The 15,374-nt window shown below is 48.7% G+C and overlaps 1 protein-coding gene across 1 annotated transcript in view; it reads right to left on the bottom strand.

Moving 5' to 3' along the window:
* Positions 1–15,374, bottom strand: part of DELE1 (DAP3 binding cell death enhancer 1) — a 33,945-nt gene that overhangs the window by 2,501 nt on the left and 16,070 nt on the right. Inside the window, exons 3-9 of the mRNA XM_077309618.1 lie at positions 14,466–14,538; positions 14,191–14,326; positions 13,267–13,410; positions 11,126–11,181; positions 3,990–4,083; positions 1,690–1,832; positions 569–730 (exon numbers count right to left, since the gene is read on the bottom strand). Coding sequence (XP_077165733.1) covers positions 569–730; positions 1,690–1,832; positions 3,990–4,083; positions 11,126–11,181; positions 13,267–13,410; positions 14,191–14,326; positions 14,466–14,538 — 808 coding nt within the window. The remainder of the gene's footprint in view (positions 1–568; positions 731–1,689; positions 1,833–3,989; positions 4,084–11,125; positions 11,182–13,266; positions 13,411–14,190; positions 14,327–14,465; positions 14,539–15,374) is intronic.

Genomic DNA, 15,374 nt, shown 5'->3' with positions numbered 1-15,374 from the left:
TGGAAGTTCTCAGCACACGTTTCAACTTCTCCCTACCGAAATCACTGGACCCTGGGAAAAACGGCAGAACTGGGCCAAGATAAGGAGCGACCGTCTTAATTAACTGGGAAACAGTCCTAAAGAGAGAGAGAGACGCCCCTCCTCCCAACCACCACAGAGAAAGGAAGCAGCCAAAACCTCTGACCCCCACCCCCTCGATAAATTAAAGCCATCTCCTCCCAGGCAGAGGCTGTGCTTAATAGCCAGCCTTGGAACATACTCTGTCAATGCTTGTTATTCATTCTCTGGTGACATTAGGTTTATGCAATCCGCCACAGAAATTATAATGAGAAGCCCAATTTGGCAAATGAGCTGCTTGAGCAGCAGAGCGGAGAGGATACTGGACCGCCTGAGAAAACCAGAGGCATGGCAGGCCATCGATCTCTGCTCCACAGCCTAGCAAGAGTGGCTGGGCAAAGCCAGGCGGGCAGCATATCTGGGCATCTCGCACAGAGTACTCGGCTAGAAGTAACTCTCCAGTTCACTCCCAAGGCCTGGCAGCACCACTCCTTTTGAACATGCCGTTTACCTGGGTCAGCCCCGCAGCAGACGCCTGGCTCAACAAATCTACAGCCTCCTGTACACTGCTGTCTTCCTCCATTTGGGGCCAGCTCCGTAGAAGCCACTTGGCATAGCGATACTGGGCCATAGGGTGGCCCTGGCGAGCCGCCCGCTGGTAGTAGAGGACTGCCTGGGAAGAGAGAACTGGCATCAGCGGCAGAGGTGATGAGGGCTGAGCAGGGCCCAGAACCCCACCCTTCATCCACAACTGCTCCTCCTTCCCTGCTCCAATCCCACAAAGGAAGGAACCCGCCGGACCAGAACCAATGGGACGAAATGAATTCAAAAGAAATTCCATCTAAACATCAGGAAGAACTTCCTGACAGTTAGAGCAGTTTCTCAGTGGAACAGGCTTCCTCGGGAGGTGCATCTTTGGAGATTTTTAAACAAAGGCTAGATAGCCATCTGACGGAGAGGCTGATTCTGTGAAGGCTCAAGGGGGTGGCAGGTTACAGTAGATGAGCTATTGGGAGTGTCCTGCACATAGTTGGGGGTTGGACTAGATGACCCACGAGGTCCCTTCCAACTCTGTTTTTCTATGATTCTATGCATATGGGCCCCAATGCCACTTGAGAAAGAGCTATGAGAAACCGCAAAGTAAGATGGTTCTCATACTAGCCTCAAAACCTTCCCCATGCTGAAGCATGCCGCTTGCAAGACAACTCCCTCTACGTCTGCACAGGTGGAAGGCAACCTGGGGATCCTTGGGCAGGTTGGCCATACTGCAGACACCGCCTGGAGGCAAATAAGGCCTCCTTGTTTCTTGTGAAAGCCACTGCCTCTGCGGTGCTTAAGCATTTGGACTGGGGGCATCCCGGCGGTGAGGACTTGCTCCCCTCACTTTCTTCCACTGCAAAGAGTTTGACTTCAGGCAGGTCCTTCTACACAAGTGGGGGAGTCTCAGCTGTCATGGCCAGAGAGATGCTGGAACCCTGCCAAAGTTCCCAGACCCTACCGTGCTGTTTTGTGCCCCAGCCAGGAAAACAAAGTGTGTTTCAGGGGAATGGTGCCCAGGGAGTTTTGCTGCCTGAGGCTCTTCTTCCCAAGAGAACACACTGAGGTTGAGCGATAGGAACAGGGAGAGAGAACCTTGGCCATGTCCTTCTCGGTGCCTCGTCCGTGTTCGTAGCACAGCCCCACGTTGAACTGGGCTTTGCTGTAATTCTGATCTGCTGCCAGCTTGAAGAGGTGAAAGGCTGCCGCGTGCTGCTTCTTCTGCAGGTGCTCGAGCCCTGTGGAAGCGCCACAGAAAAGGTTCAGGCAACGGCGACATAGCATATGAGACCTCTGCACTGAGACCCTGCCCCCAACAGTGAAGGGGCGGGTGGGGGGGTCATTTGATCTGAAAGGTGCAGCCCAGGTTCCAGCGCTACGCCCTTGCTGATGCTAAATCCCCCCTCAGTGGGACCTGCTATTTTTCTTGTCTAAAATCACCACTAGGTTATACGGAGAAGGAAACCCTTAAGACGCTACAGGTATGGACATGCTTTCGACCCCAGTGCAGCTGCACGGAAAACAGCTGCAGGACTCGCTCGTACCAAAGCCCCTTCTACTATAGCAGGGGTAGTCAAACTGCGGCCCTCCAGATGTCCATGGACCACAATTCCCAGAAGCCCCTGCCAGCATTCGCTGGCAGGGGCTTCTGGGAATTGTGGTCCATGGACATCTGGAGGGCCGCAGTTTGACTAGCCCTGTACTATAGGCGGCGACTGCTTGAATGTGGGGGGGGGGGATTTAACTGGGGAGAAGGGGACAGCTTGGCCAACGCCAGCCTCATGTGCTCAGCACCCCCTCTGGTTTCCATGGTATCAGTCTCTGCCTAAAGCAAGCCGTCTCTTCCGTTTTACTTGAATGGGCAATGTCTCAAGAGTCTAACACACAGACACGCTCGGAATCCATTCATTTCAAGCAGCAAGCATAGGATGCCGTTTCAGAATGAGTTGGCCGATGCATTTGCCTGGTCAAATATTGTCTACTTTTGCAGGTGGGGCCTTGCCAGGTTCTCTAGCCGCAGACAGTAAAGCCGGGCACTGGCCCTGGAAGCAACTACGTGCAAAACCTGTGCCCTATGGCAGGGGTAGTCAACCTGTGGTCCTCCAGATGTCCATGGCCTACAATTCCCATGAGCCCCTGCCAGCAAACGCTGGCAGGGGCTCATGGGAATTGTAGTCCATGGACATCTGGAGGACCACAGGTTGACTACCACTGCCCTACGGAGCTGCCACAAATCAGAGTCCCCCCTCTGTGGAGCTCTTCAGGAGTGGACAGGTGTAAAGCTCAGCTCAAGAACTCTTGTCTCCACTCACCGTCATGAATGGCAAGCCCAGGAAGGAGGAGGGGATCCCTAGATTTTCCCCTCTGCCTCGAGCTCAAATATCTAGATATCACACAGCGACATGGGGCCCTCCTCTACAGACACCTAAATCTGCAGATCGGGATCACACTGACAGTGAACAGATTTTGTTTGCAAACTTGGGGGGGGGGGGGGGAGGCCTGCCCAGGTTGGTAGAAAAATCTGAAATATTAAAAAAATACATTGGTAGATGCATTACAAGGAGATGCTGGTGGTGGTTGCCAGGAAAGGCTCTGAGAGTCTGGAGGCGATAGTTTTCGGGAGCCAATCAAAGCCTGACCACAAAGGATGCCAGGAGCTACTCTAAGCTTGGCGACTGGCAGGAGGGGGACTGGATTCTCCCCCATGAGTCTTCAGGACCCACCACTTGTCAAGATCTAATCACAGCAGCAAACAAGAGAGTTTGGAGGATGTTCCAAATAAGCATTCCGCTCAGCTTACACACATTCCTTTCTTGAATCTAGATTTGGCCACCAAAGAGGCAGGAGCAAGCCAAATAGAAACCCATAAAGATGTTACTGGGGTGACGGAGCTGGAGGTGTGACCATATGGAAAAGGCGCATGGTGCTAATCCATGCTTGCTGCAGTCAGGCAGAGGCAAGTCTGCTTTTGTTTGCTGAAAGTCACCGGTTGTGCAAGGTGGTAGTTTGCAGGCATACTTTGGACAAGATGAATGGCACAAGACTAAGGAAGAGGCATTTGAAGGACCCGTGCTAGAGAGAACAGCTTCTCCTCCCTCAGGCTGGACTGGCATGCTGCCAATCACAACCCCAATTTTAAGGACACTCAAGGCTTGCTGGGAGTCCAGTCTCCTGGCCTCTTGAGACTCTATGCACCACCAGCCTCTAAGCCAGGGGTAGTCAAACTGTGGCCCTCCAGATATCCCTGGACTATAATCCCCATGAACCCCTGCCAGCGAATGCTGGCAGGGGCTCCTGGGAATTGTAGTTAATGGACATCTGGAGGGCCGCAGTTTGACTACCCCTGCTCTAAGCACTGCAGGAGGATGTACAGCCTACACCTGATGAACTGTTACCAAGGATGTTGAATGTCATGGCAATGCTGGCTTGAAACGTCCGTTGCACTTGAGAAGCAGCTTCATTAAAGGACTTCTGTTCCTCTAGGCTGCCCTGCACAGGAGACAAGAATGAAGAGAAGTCAACAAATGACCTTTATCATTACAGTAAAGGCTGTTTAAGAAATCTGTTAGTCTCATCTCTTCCCCATATGTTCCTAGGCAATCTTGCTGGGGCACAGCTGCTGCTTTAGGAAAGTTACAGAGCAGCCATAATAGCGCAGAGAGAGAGAGACCAGCCTCCAGGCCCCAGTGAGAATGGTGGAATCCATCCGAGCTCCAAAGGGACGATCTGGCAATTGAGGCGAGACACTATCCAGACAAACACTGCTCTTAAAGTCCTTCCTATCTGCTAACAACAACGCACAGTTTCCTGTAAGATAAGATCATGATACTTCCTATCCTTTTTCCTCAAACGAGACCAGAAGCAGCGTAGCGGGTGTGGTAAAGTAGAGCCCCCTGCTAGCTAGGCAGTCATGCTCTTTGTCTTGCAAGAGGGACTCCCCAAGTCAAGAAAGAGGAAGGGTGAAGCTCACAGCCTAGAGCACTGTGGCCCATGGATTGATCCACAGGACAGATGGCAGCATACAAGTTTTGCACTTTGGCGAGCAGATTGGCTTGTTGCTTCTGCCCTCTGATTTTCTGGCCCTGAGACTATTGGGGGGGTGTGGGTTTGTGTTACGGAATCAGATGTCACAGGTCCCTACAGCTTTGTGCCGTCTCATTTCCCCATCCTCTTTCCTTCTGCTGATATTTAGATTATGAGTATTAAGGCAGAGGTGGTCTGTTCTGCTCTCAAGGGAGCACATTTTGTAAAACCCTGACCAACTGTTCTCCCTTTGTAGTCTAGACAGCACAAAGTAAGAACACAAGAAGAGGCCTGCGGGATCGGATACTGGGTTTATCTAGTCCAGTATCCTGCCTCATACATAGGCAACCAATTCCTTTGAAGGGCCAAGAACAGGCAGGGAGCCTTCTCCTGATGCTAGCTCCTGGCTTTGGGATCCAGATGCCTTGTCCCTGTGGAGGGCCTTTTATGTCACTATGAATGGTAGCCACTGATGGAACTCTCTCCCACAGATGTAGCTAATTCTCTTTTGAAGCTGCATGTGCCTGTAGCCATCGCTACATCCTCTACCAGCAAATTCCACATTTTTATCACTCGCTGTGTCCATCCTGAATCTATTGTCCATCAGCTTCATTGGATGCCCTCACATTCTGGTATTTTGGAAGAGGAAGAAAAAATTCTCTGTCAATTTTCTACTGCTCAGGTATAATTTTATAAACCTATTGTGTTCCCCTCCCGTTGTCGTCTCTTTTCTAAACTGAAAAGGGGCCCAGAGTCTTTGGTCTTTCCTCATAGGGAAAGGCCACCTCATGAGAAGGAAGGTGGCCTCACTTTGGCCACCTCATGAGAAGGAAGGACTCCCTGGAGAAGAGCCTAATGCTGGGAGCGATTGAGGGCAAAAGAAGAAGGGGACGACAGAGAATGAGGTGGCTGGATGGAGCCACTGAAGCAGTCGGTGCAAACTTAAATGGACTCCGGGGAATGGTAGAGGACAGGAAGGCCTGGAGGATCATTGTCCATGGGGTCGCGATGGGTCGGACACGACTTCGCACCTAACAACAACAACAACAACATAGGGAAAGGTGCTCTAACCCCTCTGATCATCTTGGTTGTCCTCCTCTGCACTTTTCCCAGCTCTGCAATGTCCATTTTGAGATACAGGGACCAGAACTGTACAAAGGATTCCACATGAGGCTGCTGAGAAAGTCCAGCTCCATGGCCGCCAAGCAAAATTTCCAGAATCCACAGACACCGTGACAGTCTCAGGGTGGAGTGTGTGCATGCAGGAAGGGGCCATTGAATCCTACAAGTACAGCAGTGCAATTAAGGAAGGGGAGTGGAAGGGAGTAGACAGTTTCTCTGAAACCACTCTACGTGGATAGTTGGAACAATTTATGAATGGATAGATGAGTTTTGGCACACGTTTTTTGTGCTGAACTCTGCTGGAGCAGTGATTTTCCGAAGCCACTGCAAAACCTTGAGGATTGCATCCCAGGTTGGGGCAGGGGCAGATGGAGTCACTTCCTGAATGGCAGCCTCATTACTGGGTTCTTGAATGCTGCCAGCTAGAGCAGGGGTAGTCAACCTGTGGTCCTCCAGATGTCAATAGACTACAATTTCCATGAGCCCCTGCCAGCGTTTGCTGGCAGGGGCACATGGGAATTGTAGTCCATGAACATTTGGAGGACCACAGGTTGACTACCCCTGGGCTAGAGCACTGCCAGGGCTCTTACCCTGCCGCTGAGAGGTGTCAGCTGCTGCTGCACAATGCTTTCAGCTCAACGGCATGAGCAGCTGTCTTGGCAGGACTGCCTGCTGGAGAAATAGACTACCAAACCATCCAGTGTGCAAGCTCCAAAAGGATGGGCCCCAACTTGAAACTGGCAGCAGTAGTCTAGACCACAAGATACTGCCAAGTTCAGACTGCCATTGTCCTTTGAACTGGGGATGTCAAATCCATCTCATGGCCGAAGGGAGGAATCCTCTGACTCACTCTCGGCACTGCAAGAGTTACTTAGGAAAGGCTAACTTTTCTTAGGGCAGGAAACGCACACAGTAGCTTCACAAACTGCTTGTTAACTCCAAAGGAATCTGCAGGGTCACTATGGGGGCTTGCTGCTGCCGAAGAGTTCTAGCTTGTCTGTGAAACTTATTTCCTGGTTCTTCAAGTGAGCTCTCTTTTAACAGAACAAAGTTTGAGTCTAGTGGCATCTGTAAGACCAACAAAGTCCTTGGAGGGACGGACCAGAACCAATGGGATGAAATTAATTTTTAAAAAGTCCGTCTAAAGATCCAGAAGAAGTTCCTGAGAGTTAGAGCGGTTTCTCAGTGGAACAGGCTTCCTTGGGAGGTGGTGGGTTCTCCATCTTTGGAGAATTTTTAAACAGAGGCTGGAGAGCCATCTGACGGAGAGGCTGATTCTGTGAAGGCTCAAGGGGATGGCAGGTGACAGTGGATGAGCGATAGGGATGTGAGTGTCCTGCATGGTGCAGGGGGTTGGACTAGATGACCCACGAGGCCCCTTCCAACTCTGTTATTCTAAGATTCTATGCATATGGGCCCCAATGCCACTCGAGAAAGAGCTATGAGTAACCGCAAAGTAAGATGGCTCTCATACTAGCCTCAAAACCTTCCCCATGCTTCCAACTCTAATTCTAAGCTTTTGCATACATGCACACGAAAGCTTGTGTCTTGAATAAAGCTTTGCTGGCCTTAAAGGCGCCCCTGGACTCAAACTTTGTCCTGCTGCTTCAGACTAGCCCCACCTGAATCTCTTTCTTAACAGCCCTGCACCCTCTTGCCTTCTTGGTTCTGGCACCAAACGATGAAAATCTTTCCCAGGGAGATCTGTTTGCCCCCCTCTATCACTGACTTCCTCCAGAAGGCGAAGGCTTGTTTTGCTTGGTGCTGCCTCAATGGCCCTCCTTCCTGTTTATGTGCACGCATCCACAGGCTTCTGACTTGAATTGTTTTTCGTTATTTTATATACACACACGCACACGTTTAAAAAAATGTTTTGATTGTCTGCTACCCTGAGGACCATGAAGTGGTTGGAAAGGTGGCATAAAACGTTTTAGATTAAATTCAAAGCTCTTCCCCGTTCTTTGTGAGCCAGCGACTGGCATTCAGAAATCTATTGCCTTTGGATTCCCAGGTCTCGTTTAACCATCACCGCTAATAGCCTTCAGGAAGGCATTCAATTCCTTCCTTTCCATTCTCTCTTAGCCGGGGCCCTTGCTGAAGCCGAGAGTTCATCTCCTGTGCTGCAAGGCAGCACTTCCTTTTTCCTGTCCTGAATCTACTCCCCGCCAGCTTTTACAGACTTCAAGGGACGGTGTACTAGAGTTACAGAAAAAAAAAGAGAAGAAAGTTTTATTGATTCTTTGTACACCACTTGTAGAAATCAGCATGGCATAGTGGTTAAGAGCGGTGGCTTCTAATCTGGAGAGCCAGGTTTGATTCCCTGCTCCTCCACATGCAGCCGGCTGGCTGACCTTGGGCTTATCACAGTCCTGATAATGCTGTTCTCACAGAGCAGCAACGTCTCTCAGCCTCACCTCCCTCACAGGGCATCTGTTGGAGGGAGAGGAAGCGAAGGCGATTGTTAGCTGCTTTGTGACTCCTTCAGATGGTGAAAAACAAGGTATAAAAAACAACTGTATCAATCATCTGTCTGTCCGTCTATCCATCCAGATCTCTACATAACAACCTATAATTACTGCCTGGGCTAGCCCATTCTTGTCAGATCGTGGAAGCTAAGCAAGGTCAGACCTGCTGAGTATTTGGATGGGAGAACTCCAAGGAATACACACGTCATGAAGTACAGGCAGGCAATGACATCTCTTGCCTTGAAAACCCTGTAGGGCAGGGGTAGTCAAACTGCGGCCCTCCAGATGTCCATGGACTACAATTCCCAGGAGCCCCTGCCAGCAAATGCTGGCAGGGGCTCCAGGGAATTGTAGTCCATGGACATCTGGAGGGCCGCAGATTGACTACCCCTGCTATAGGGTCACCATAGGTCAATTGTGACTTGACAAAACACACAGGAAAAAGTATTCCTCGTTCATAATCGTAATTTTTTGAAAACCAAAAACCAACCAATGCTGTATTCTTTCTCCATAGGGAAGGAGCCCTGTCCCCCTTTAATGATTTAGACTGCCCTTTAAGTGGGAAAGTGTTGGGTCCTTTGTTCTCTTTAACTCTTAAACCCATCCCTTAGTACTAAATGCTAAAATTCATACTTTTAGAGAAAAAAAAATCACAAAGTTCTAACACCAATTCTCTAAAGTATTTTATTTCTCCTTGATTTGTTAGCAGCCCTGCGGATTTGTGGATTACAGTACAGGAATTACGTGGTGCCATCAAGTGATGGATTGGTGTATTACAGCCTATTTTGCAATGGTCCAGATTTAAGAGTTGTGTTGCTTTTAGGCATAAATTCTTGTGAAAATTAAATTTAGTGAAGGGGAAATATGGGTGTAGCTATCCTTTTTTATTGTACATCTTTTCTTCTTTCAAGTAAAAATATTAAGTAATAATATAATACTTAACATTTATTATTCCACTAAAACAAGTTTTTTCATAATATGTATTTTATGATATGCAATATCTAACAATGCCTAATCGTAATTATAAAGTTTTTGATGTTGTTAACAGTGGCCGTCAATTTTTTTTTTAATTTGGATATATGAATATGAGAAAAGGCAGAATATTTTAAGCTTTACACCAACTAAGCTTTACACACACATTTACCGGCTGCCTAAAGGGAAAACTATCTGTTGTTTCACATATTGTGCAAATGTTCTATTGCTCCTCAGCAGGGGAAACTACACAAACATTTTGTTTTTGCACCCCAGATAATCCTATCTTGCCCAGAAGCTTCCGTATAACATCTCTTCTTTTACAGAAGTCTACGTAATATTAGAGCCTCTTGTGGCGCAGAGTGTTAAGGAATCAGAAATGTTGTCTGAAAGCTTTGCCCATGAGGCTGGGAGTTCAATCCCAGCAGCCGGCTCAAGCTCGACTCAGGATTCCATCCTTCCGAGGTCGGTAAAATGAGTATCCAGCTTGCTGGGGGGTAAACGGTAATGGACTGGGGAAGGCACTGGCAAACCACCCCGTATTGAGTCTGCCATGAAAACGCTAGAGGGCGTCACCCCAAGGGTCAGACATGACTTGGTGCTTGCACAGGGGATACCTTATGTAATATTAACAATTTGCTACTGGAACCTAACTTTTTGTTGAAACCCCAGAGGAGACAGTGTTCACTGACCAGTCGGATCTTGGGTAGAAGAACAATGCCTCTTTGTCTGTGGGTGCCAGGTACTTGCCAACGCTTTCACTGGTGCCTGTCTTTTTAGAAAGCGGATGGTGCCAGGTGGAGCATTTACCCAGCAGGTCTTCTGACTGGCAGCAGCTCCCTCCTCAGCACACAGATTTTCAAGGCAACCTGCAGCAGCCATTTTGGGGCTGGCTCTACCTTCTGGGGCAGCCATTTTCTGGCTGTGCGCCCCCCACACTGTGTCAGTATCCCAGTGGTCATACAAGAGTATAAGGAGGACGGTCTAATAATTAAACCCAACAGAGAGAAACAGGCCTATCCAATGGCAATACAATAAATATATTCATAAAAGAAAGAAAAGTGTCCTTCTTTTGTAGTTTTGCAGTTTTCCTTATTTCTTTATTCTGCAGGACTTCTCTCAAAACTGAAAATGGATATTACCTGGATTCCATTTTGACAGAAGTCCTACAGACTAAAGAAATAAGGAAAACTACATAAAAGGACACTCTTCTTTCTTTTATGAATATATTTATTGTACTGTCATTGGATAGGTCAGTATCCCAGTGGTGCCTGTGGCCTGAAAAAGGTTGGGGACTCCTGCATCAGATCTCCCTAGGACAGTGGTTCTCAACCCGGGGGTCGGGACCCCTTTGGGGGTCGATCAACCCTTTCACAGGAGTCGCGGCAGGGCAAGCAGCTTGGCCGGGGGGGGGGCATCTACACACCCTTGTGGGGTAGATTGGGATAGAGCGTTTGTCTGTTTGGAGCAGCAGAAAAGAGCAAGATCAGCATGGTGGGACAGGAGGCAGAACTGAACTGAGAAGCCCCGGAAAAAACCCAATTTATATCCAATCATGAACTATGGATCTTCACACCATTGATCAGTTCCGGTTTAATTTCTGTGAAAGAACACTTGCATAATTTTATGGTTGGGGGTCACTGCAACAGGAGGAACTGTATTGAAGGGTCGCGGCATTAGGAAGGTTGAGAACCACTTGCAACGCGCTCTCTCTGGCTCATTTCAGGTGGGTGCATTCATTGCCGACTCTCTCAGAACAGCTGTCTGAAGGTAGGGATTTCTAGACATTGTGGTTACACCTAACTTCTGCAGAGTTACTGCATGAATGCTGTCAAGAGGCCACACTGTACTAATTGGTGAATCACTATGCTCCTCTCTCTTATTCACTATCCAGCACCCCAGAGATTCATGCCGGAGCAAAAGACTCCTCAGAAGGCAAGAGACAGTACCTGTGAATGCAGCGAGACTGAGGCCGGCTCAGGGCTTGGGCTGAACAAGGAGTCCTCTGCAAGGAAAAGGAAGGCTGTAAGGGACAGGATCTCAACATAGATGACTGCTCCACCCCCCACACCCCGACTCCTCTTCCATTGCAACAGCAGCCTTAAGTTCTGCTTTTTCTTGCCAATGTCGGCTCTCACCCTCTCCTCACTTTTTAGCTATTTCCTTTTTATAGTGCTTTACCCGCAACTGGGAATTCTGTCAATAACTAACTTAACCAGAGCAGTCCACTGTACAATCTGGGGAGCCGACTTGTGGCATAGATACCAAAGCCAGGACAGGGAGCAAGACCCTGGGTTGCTCCTGGACAACAGTGGGGCATCCTGAGAGGACAGCATGGCTACAGCACACACTCCTGTCTGCCTCCCCAGAACTGTACTGTCCCCTGTATCCTGACCCAGTACACTAAAGCAAGGGTACTGCAGGGACTACGGTGCGCAGGAGAGTGTCACATGGGTATGCTTTGAGAGCCAGTTTGGTGTAGTGGTTAGGAGTGTGGACTTCTAATCTGGTGACCCGGGTGACACTCCTCCCCCACATGCAGCCAGCTGGGTGACCTTGGACTCCTCACAGCCCTGACAGAGCTGTTTGGGCCGAGCAGGAATATCAGGGCTCTGCTCAGCCTCACCTCCCTCACAGGGTGTCTGTTGTGGGGAGAGGAAAGGGAAGGCTGCCTTGAAACTCTTTGGTAGAGAGAAGTGGCATATAAGAACCAACTCTTCTTCTTCTTCGAAGGGTGGAAGGACAGAGCAGTTCAGTGGTCCAACATGTGGTTTTCATTCAGAAAGCCCCATGTTCCAACTCTGGATCGTTGGTAGCAGGGTTCTCTCCAGAGATCCTTTGATGTGTGCTATTGATCAAAGTAGACAGTGTTGGGAAAGATGGACCAATGGACTAGCTTATTACCATACAGCGCTGTAGTTTCATGCACTGGGATGTATGGCACACTTGCACCAGTAGATTTGTCCAGCTACAAGGAGAAGAGTAGGTTTTTATATTCCGCTTTTCACTGCTCAGAGGAGTCTCAAAGCTGCTTAAAAGCACCTTCCCTTCCTCTCCCTACAACGGACACCCTGTTAGGTAGGGAGAGAGCTCTGACAAGGCTGCTCTGAGAACAGCACTATCAGGACTGTGAGGAGCCCAAGGCCAGCCAGCTATCTGCATGTGAAGGAATGGGGAATCAAACCCAGCTCTACAGATTAGAAGTTGTTGCTCTTAACCACTACACCAAGTTGGTTCAAAAGACAACAATGGACCTGCTCCCATCACCTAGCTGAACAGGCCAGATACCAGTTGCTAAGATTATATGCACTTCATAAGCATTCTAAAATCTATTTCTGTAGACCAGGAAGGTCCACCACATTTGTCCCTGTTTCAACTGCAGCCATTTTGATTAGGGTTGTGCAGTCCGGCGTGCTTTGGCCGCTCCGCCGACCACTGAAGCCCGAAGCAGCCAGCGCCACAGCATGGAGGGGGCCAGTGGTGCACCAGCCAGCACCGACATGCAGGCGCAGAGCTCTGAGCCTGCATGCAGGTGCTGGCTGGTGTGCCGCTGCCAGTGCTGCTCCTCCCCTGTGCTGCGGTGCTGGCTGCTTCGGGCTGAAGCGGATGAAGTGCACTGGAGCGCACAACCCTAATTTTGATTAATGATGGTTCACTGATTGGGACATTACAGATCCAACTCCTGCAAAAGATTGTCCCACGTTCTTGTCTCTTTTGCCATTGGAGGACCGGCCTTCTCTTCAGTTCCCCTCAGGCTCTCTTCTGGACTGAGGGACTGCTAAAAGGAGAGTGATGTTTTACTTTAAGCATGCTTCTCCTTCCTTGGCAACCTCCTGAGGAAATCAGTCGCGTTTGTAGAAGAAAGGGCCCAGTGGCATGGAAGAGGACTTGGTGAAGCAGCAAGCCTGCCAAATAGTGTCACTTATTCCAATGCAACCAGAGACTTCTCAGACAGATGTGTGCTCCCGTAGAGGAAGACAAGCTGAACTCACAGTGGATTCCTGCCCCCAGAAGATATGTACAGTGGGACTTAACACTCCTTGACGCTTCCTGTGTTGCACATTTGATTCCCACACAGCAGTACTGATACCTGCTTCTGCCGGCAATAAATGTTCTTCAGACCATGAGGTTTTGCTAGGAGACGGATTCTCCGGGGCGCATTCAACATCTGCCCCCAGAAAGAAGTGTGGTTTCCTCTCTCCGCTGAAGTGTGCAGATGCTTTTGCAGGAGGGGCTGAAAGGGGAAAATAAACATATTAACGGCTCATAGGAGCTATAGCAAAGGACAACTAATTACACTGCACTCTCCCTGAAAGCTAAAATGACTAAACTGAAGCTATCGTGCTGTGGCCGTGTCATGAGAAGACAGGAATCCCTGCAAAAAGTGAAGGCAGCAGGAAAAGAAGAAGATCTGAAATGAGACGGATTGACTTTGTCAAGGAAGCCACAGCCTTCAGTCTGTAAGACTTGAACACGGCTGTTAACAACAGGATATTTGGGACTCACTCACTCACTTGGGAATTCTTTGCCCATGGATGCAGTGATGGCCATAAGCACGGATGGCTCACAAAAGGACACAGGTAGACAAATTTGTAGAGGAGAGGTCCATCAATGGCTACTGGCCATGGTAAGTAAAGGGAAACTCCATATATGAAGGCAGAAAATACCTGAATCCCCATACTGGGGTGCAGCAGCAAGTAAGAGCCTCAACCTTTATGTGCTGCTTGTTCACCCTTACAGGGCAACTGGTTGGCAGCTGCGTGACACGTGACACTAAGCTACATGGACCACTGGTCTGGTCCAGCAGGGCTCTTTTTTACCTCCTTTGGTCTGGACCTCCTATCTTAGAATGCCATCTTCCATCATGCTCCTCTATTCTCTGTCCTGCATCAGGGAAGAAGGGGGTGGGAGCTCAGACTTCCCTGCTAAGACTCTGCACTTAGGATAGAACTAGAAACACTACAGTCTTTCCAATGCAACAAGTTCTAGCCACAGGTGTGGCTCACACATCTACCTGAGTGCTGATGCAGGGGCAACACTGCAAGGTGACCCTCTAACTGGCAAAGTTTGGCACGTTTTCCACATGGGTGCAAAGAATTTAGCCATCGGAGCTGCTTGGCCAACTCCAGAGCAACGACAGCCACAACGCTCTGGCAAAGGAAAGAAACAATTGGAGATTGTTAGAGCAACCTTGGGGAGAGCCTTTTAAACCCTTTCACTCCCTTCAACAGAGCATCAATATTCCCTTACTTCTATCTTGTACCATGCAACTGCTGCATGTCAGCTTACCCAGGTGAAAGCATCCAAAGTGGTGCAGCGATGCAAAAGATTCCCACATCCACGTTCATGTTGATGTTCACTCCTGCCGTGCCAATGCCGGGAAGAGGAAGAAACAAAAAACAAAGTGGTCACATGAAAAGGGAGATGGCAACCTTCCATCCAGACTCTACTTGAACTTGGGAAACCAGGTAGAGTGTGGTTGGCTGCAATAAGTGCAGCCAGAATGGCTTGAAATCTGCTGCCCAGACTACAGACTGTGATGGACATTTCCCCCCAGGGACTCAGGTATCACATCCACATCATCAATGCTTCCAGTATATAAGCAAGATGAAAGGTTACTGAGCTCTCCTACCATGATCTCCCGATCTAAACAGAATTTCTCTAACATAAAATAATGTTTGATTTTGTGCATCTCCCTTTTTGGATCCCTATCCCCAAGTCTATATTCCAACGATCTTGATTTTAAGGCAAGAGCTTCAACTCCCCCCACCCCCTTTGCACAATTTACTATGTGGAAGGTATCTTTAACAAACAGGGATCCCAAAAGAGACTCTTTCACTTTTATTATCTGGAGTTTTTGATGCCTCCAGCAATCACAATTTGGAATAATGTTAATACTCATGCAGTAAAGGGCTCTTCTTATATTACAAAATTTGCACCTGGAGAATGTTTCCCTAACTCAATCCTAAAGAAATGTGTCTTTTAATAAAAATTGTTATGATTTCTAGTTATAAAGTCAATCTAAACAGGGCACGTGGAGGATCACTGTCCATGGGGACAGATGGGTTGGACACGACTTCGCACCTAACAACAACAACAAACAGGGCATGATCTATCAACAACTCTTTAAGTTGAAATGCGTTGCATTTTCATGGATAAAGATACTCATAAAATACTTGGGCATTTAGATTCAGCAAG

This window comes from Paroedura picta, chromosome 14 (assembly GCF_049243985.1).
Source record: "Paroedura picta isolate Pp20150507F chromosome 14, Ppicta_v3.0, whole genome shotgun sequence".
NCBI classification, from domain to species: Eukaryota; Metazoa; Chordata; class Lepidosauria; order Squamata; family Gekkonidae; genus Paroedura; species Paroedura picta.
The sequence above is the reverse complement of the archived record's forward strand: the minus strand, read 5'-3'. Positions and strand labels throughout refer to the sequence as shown.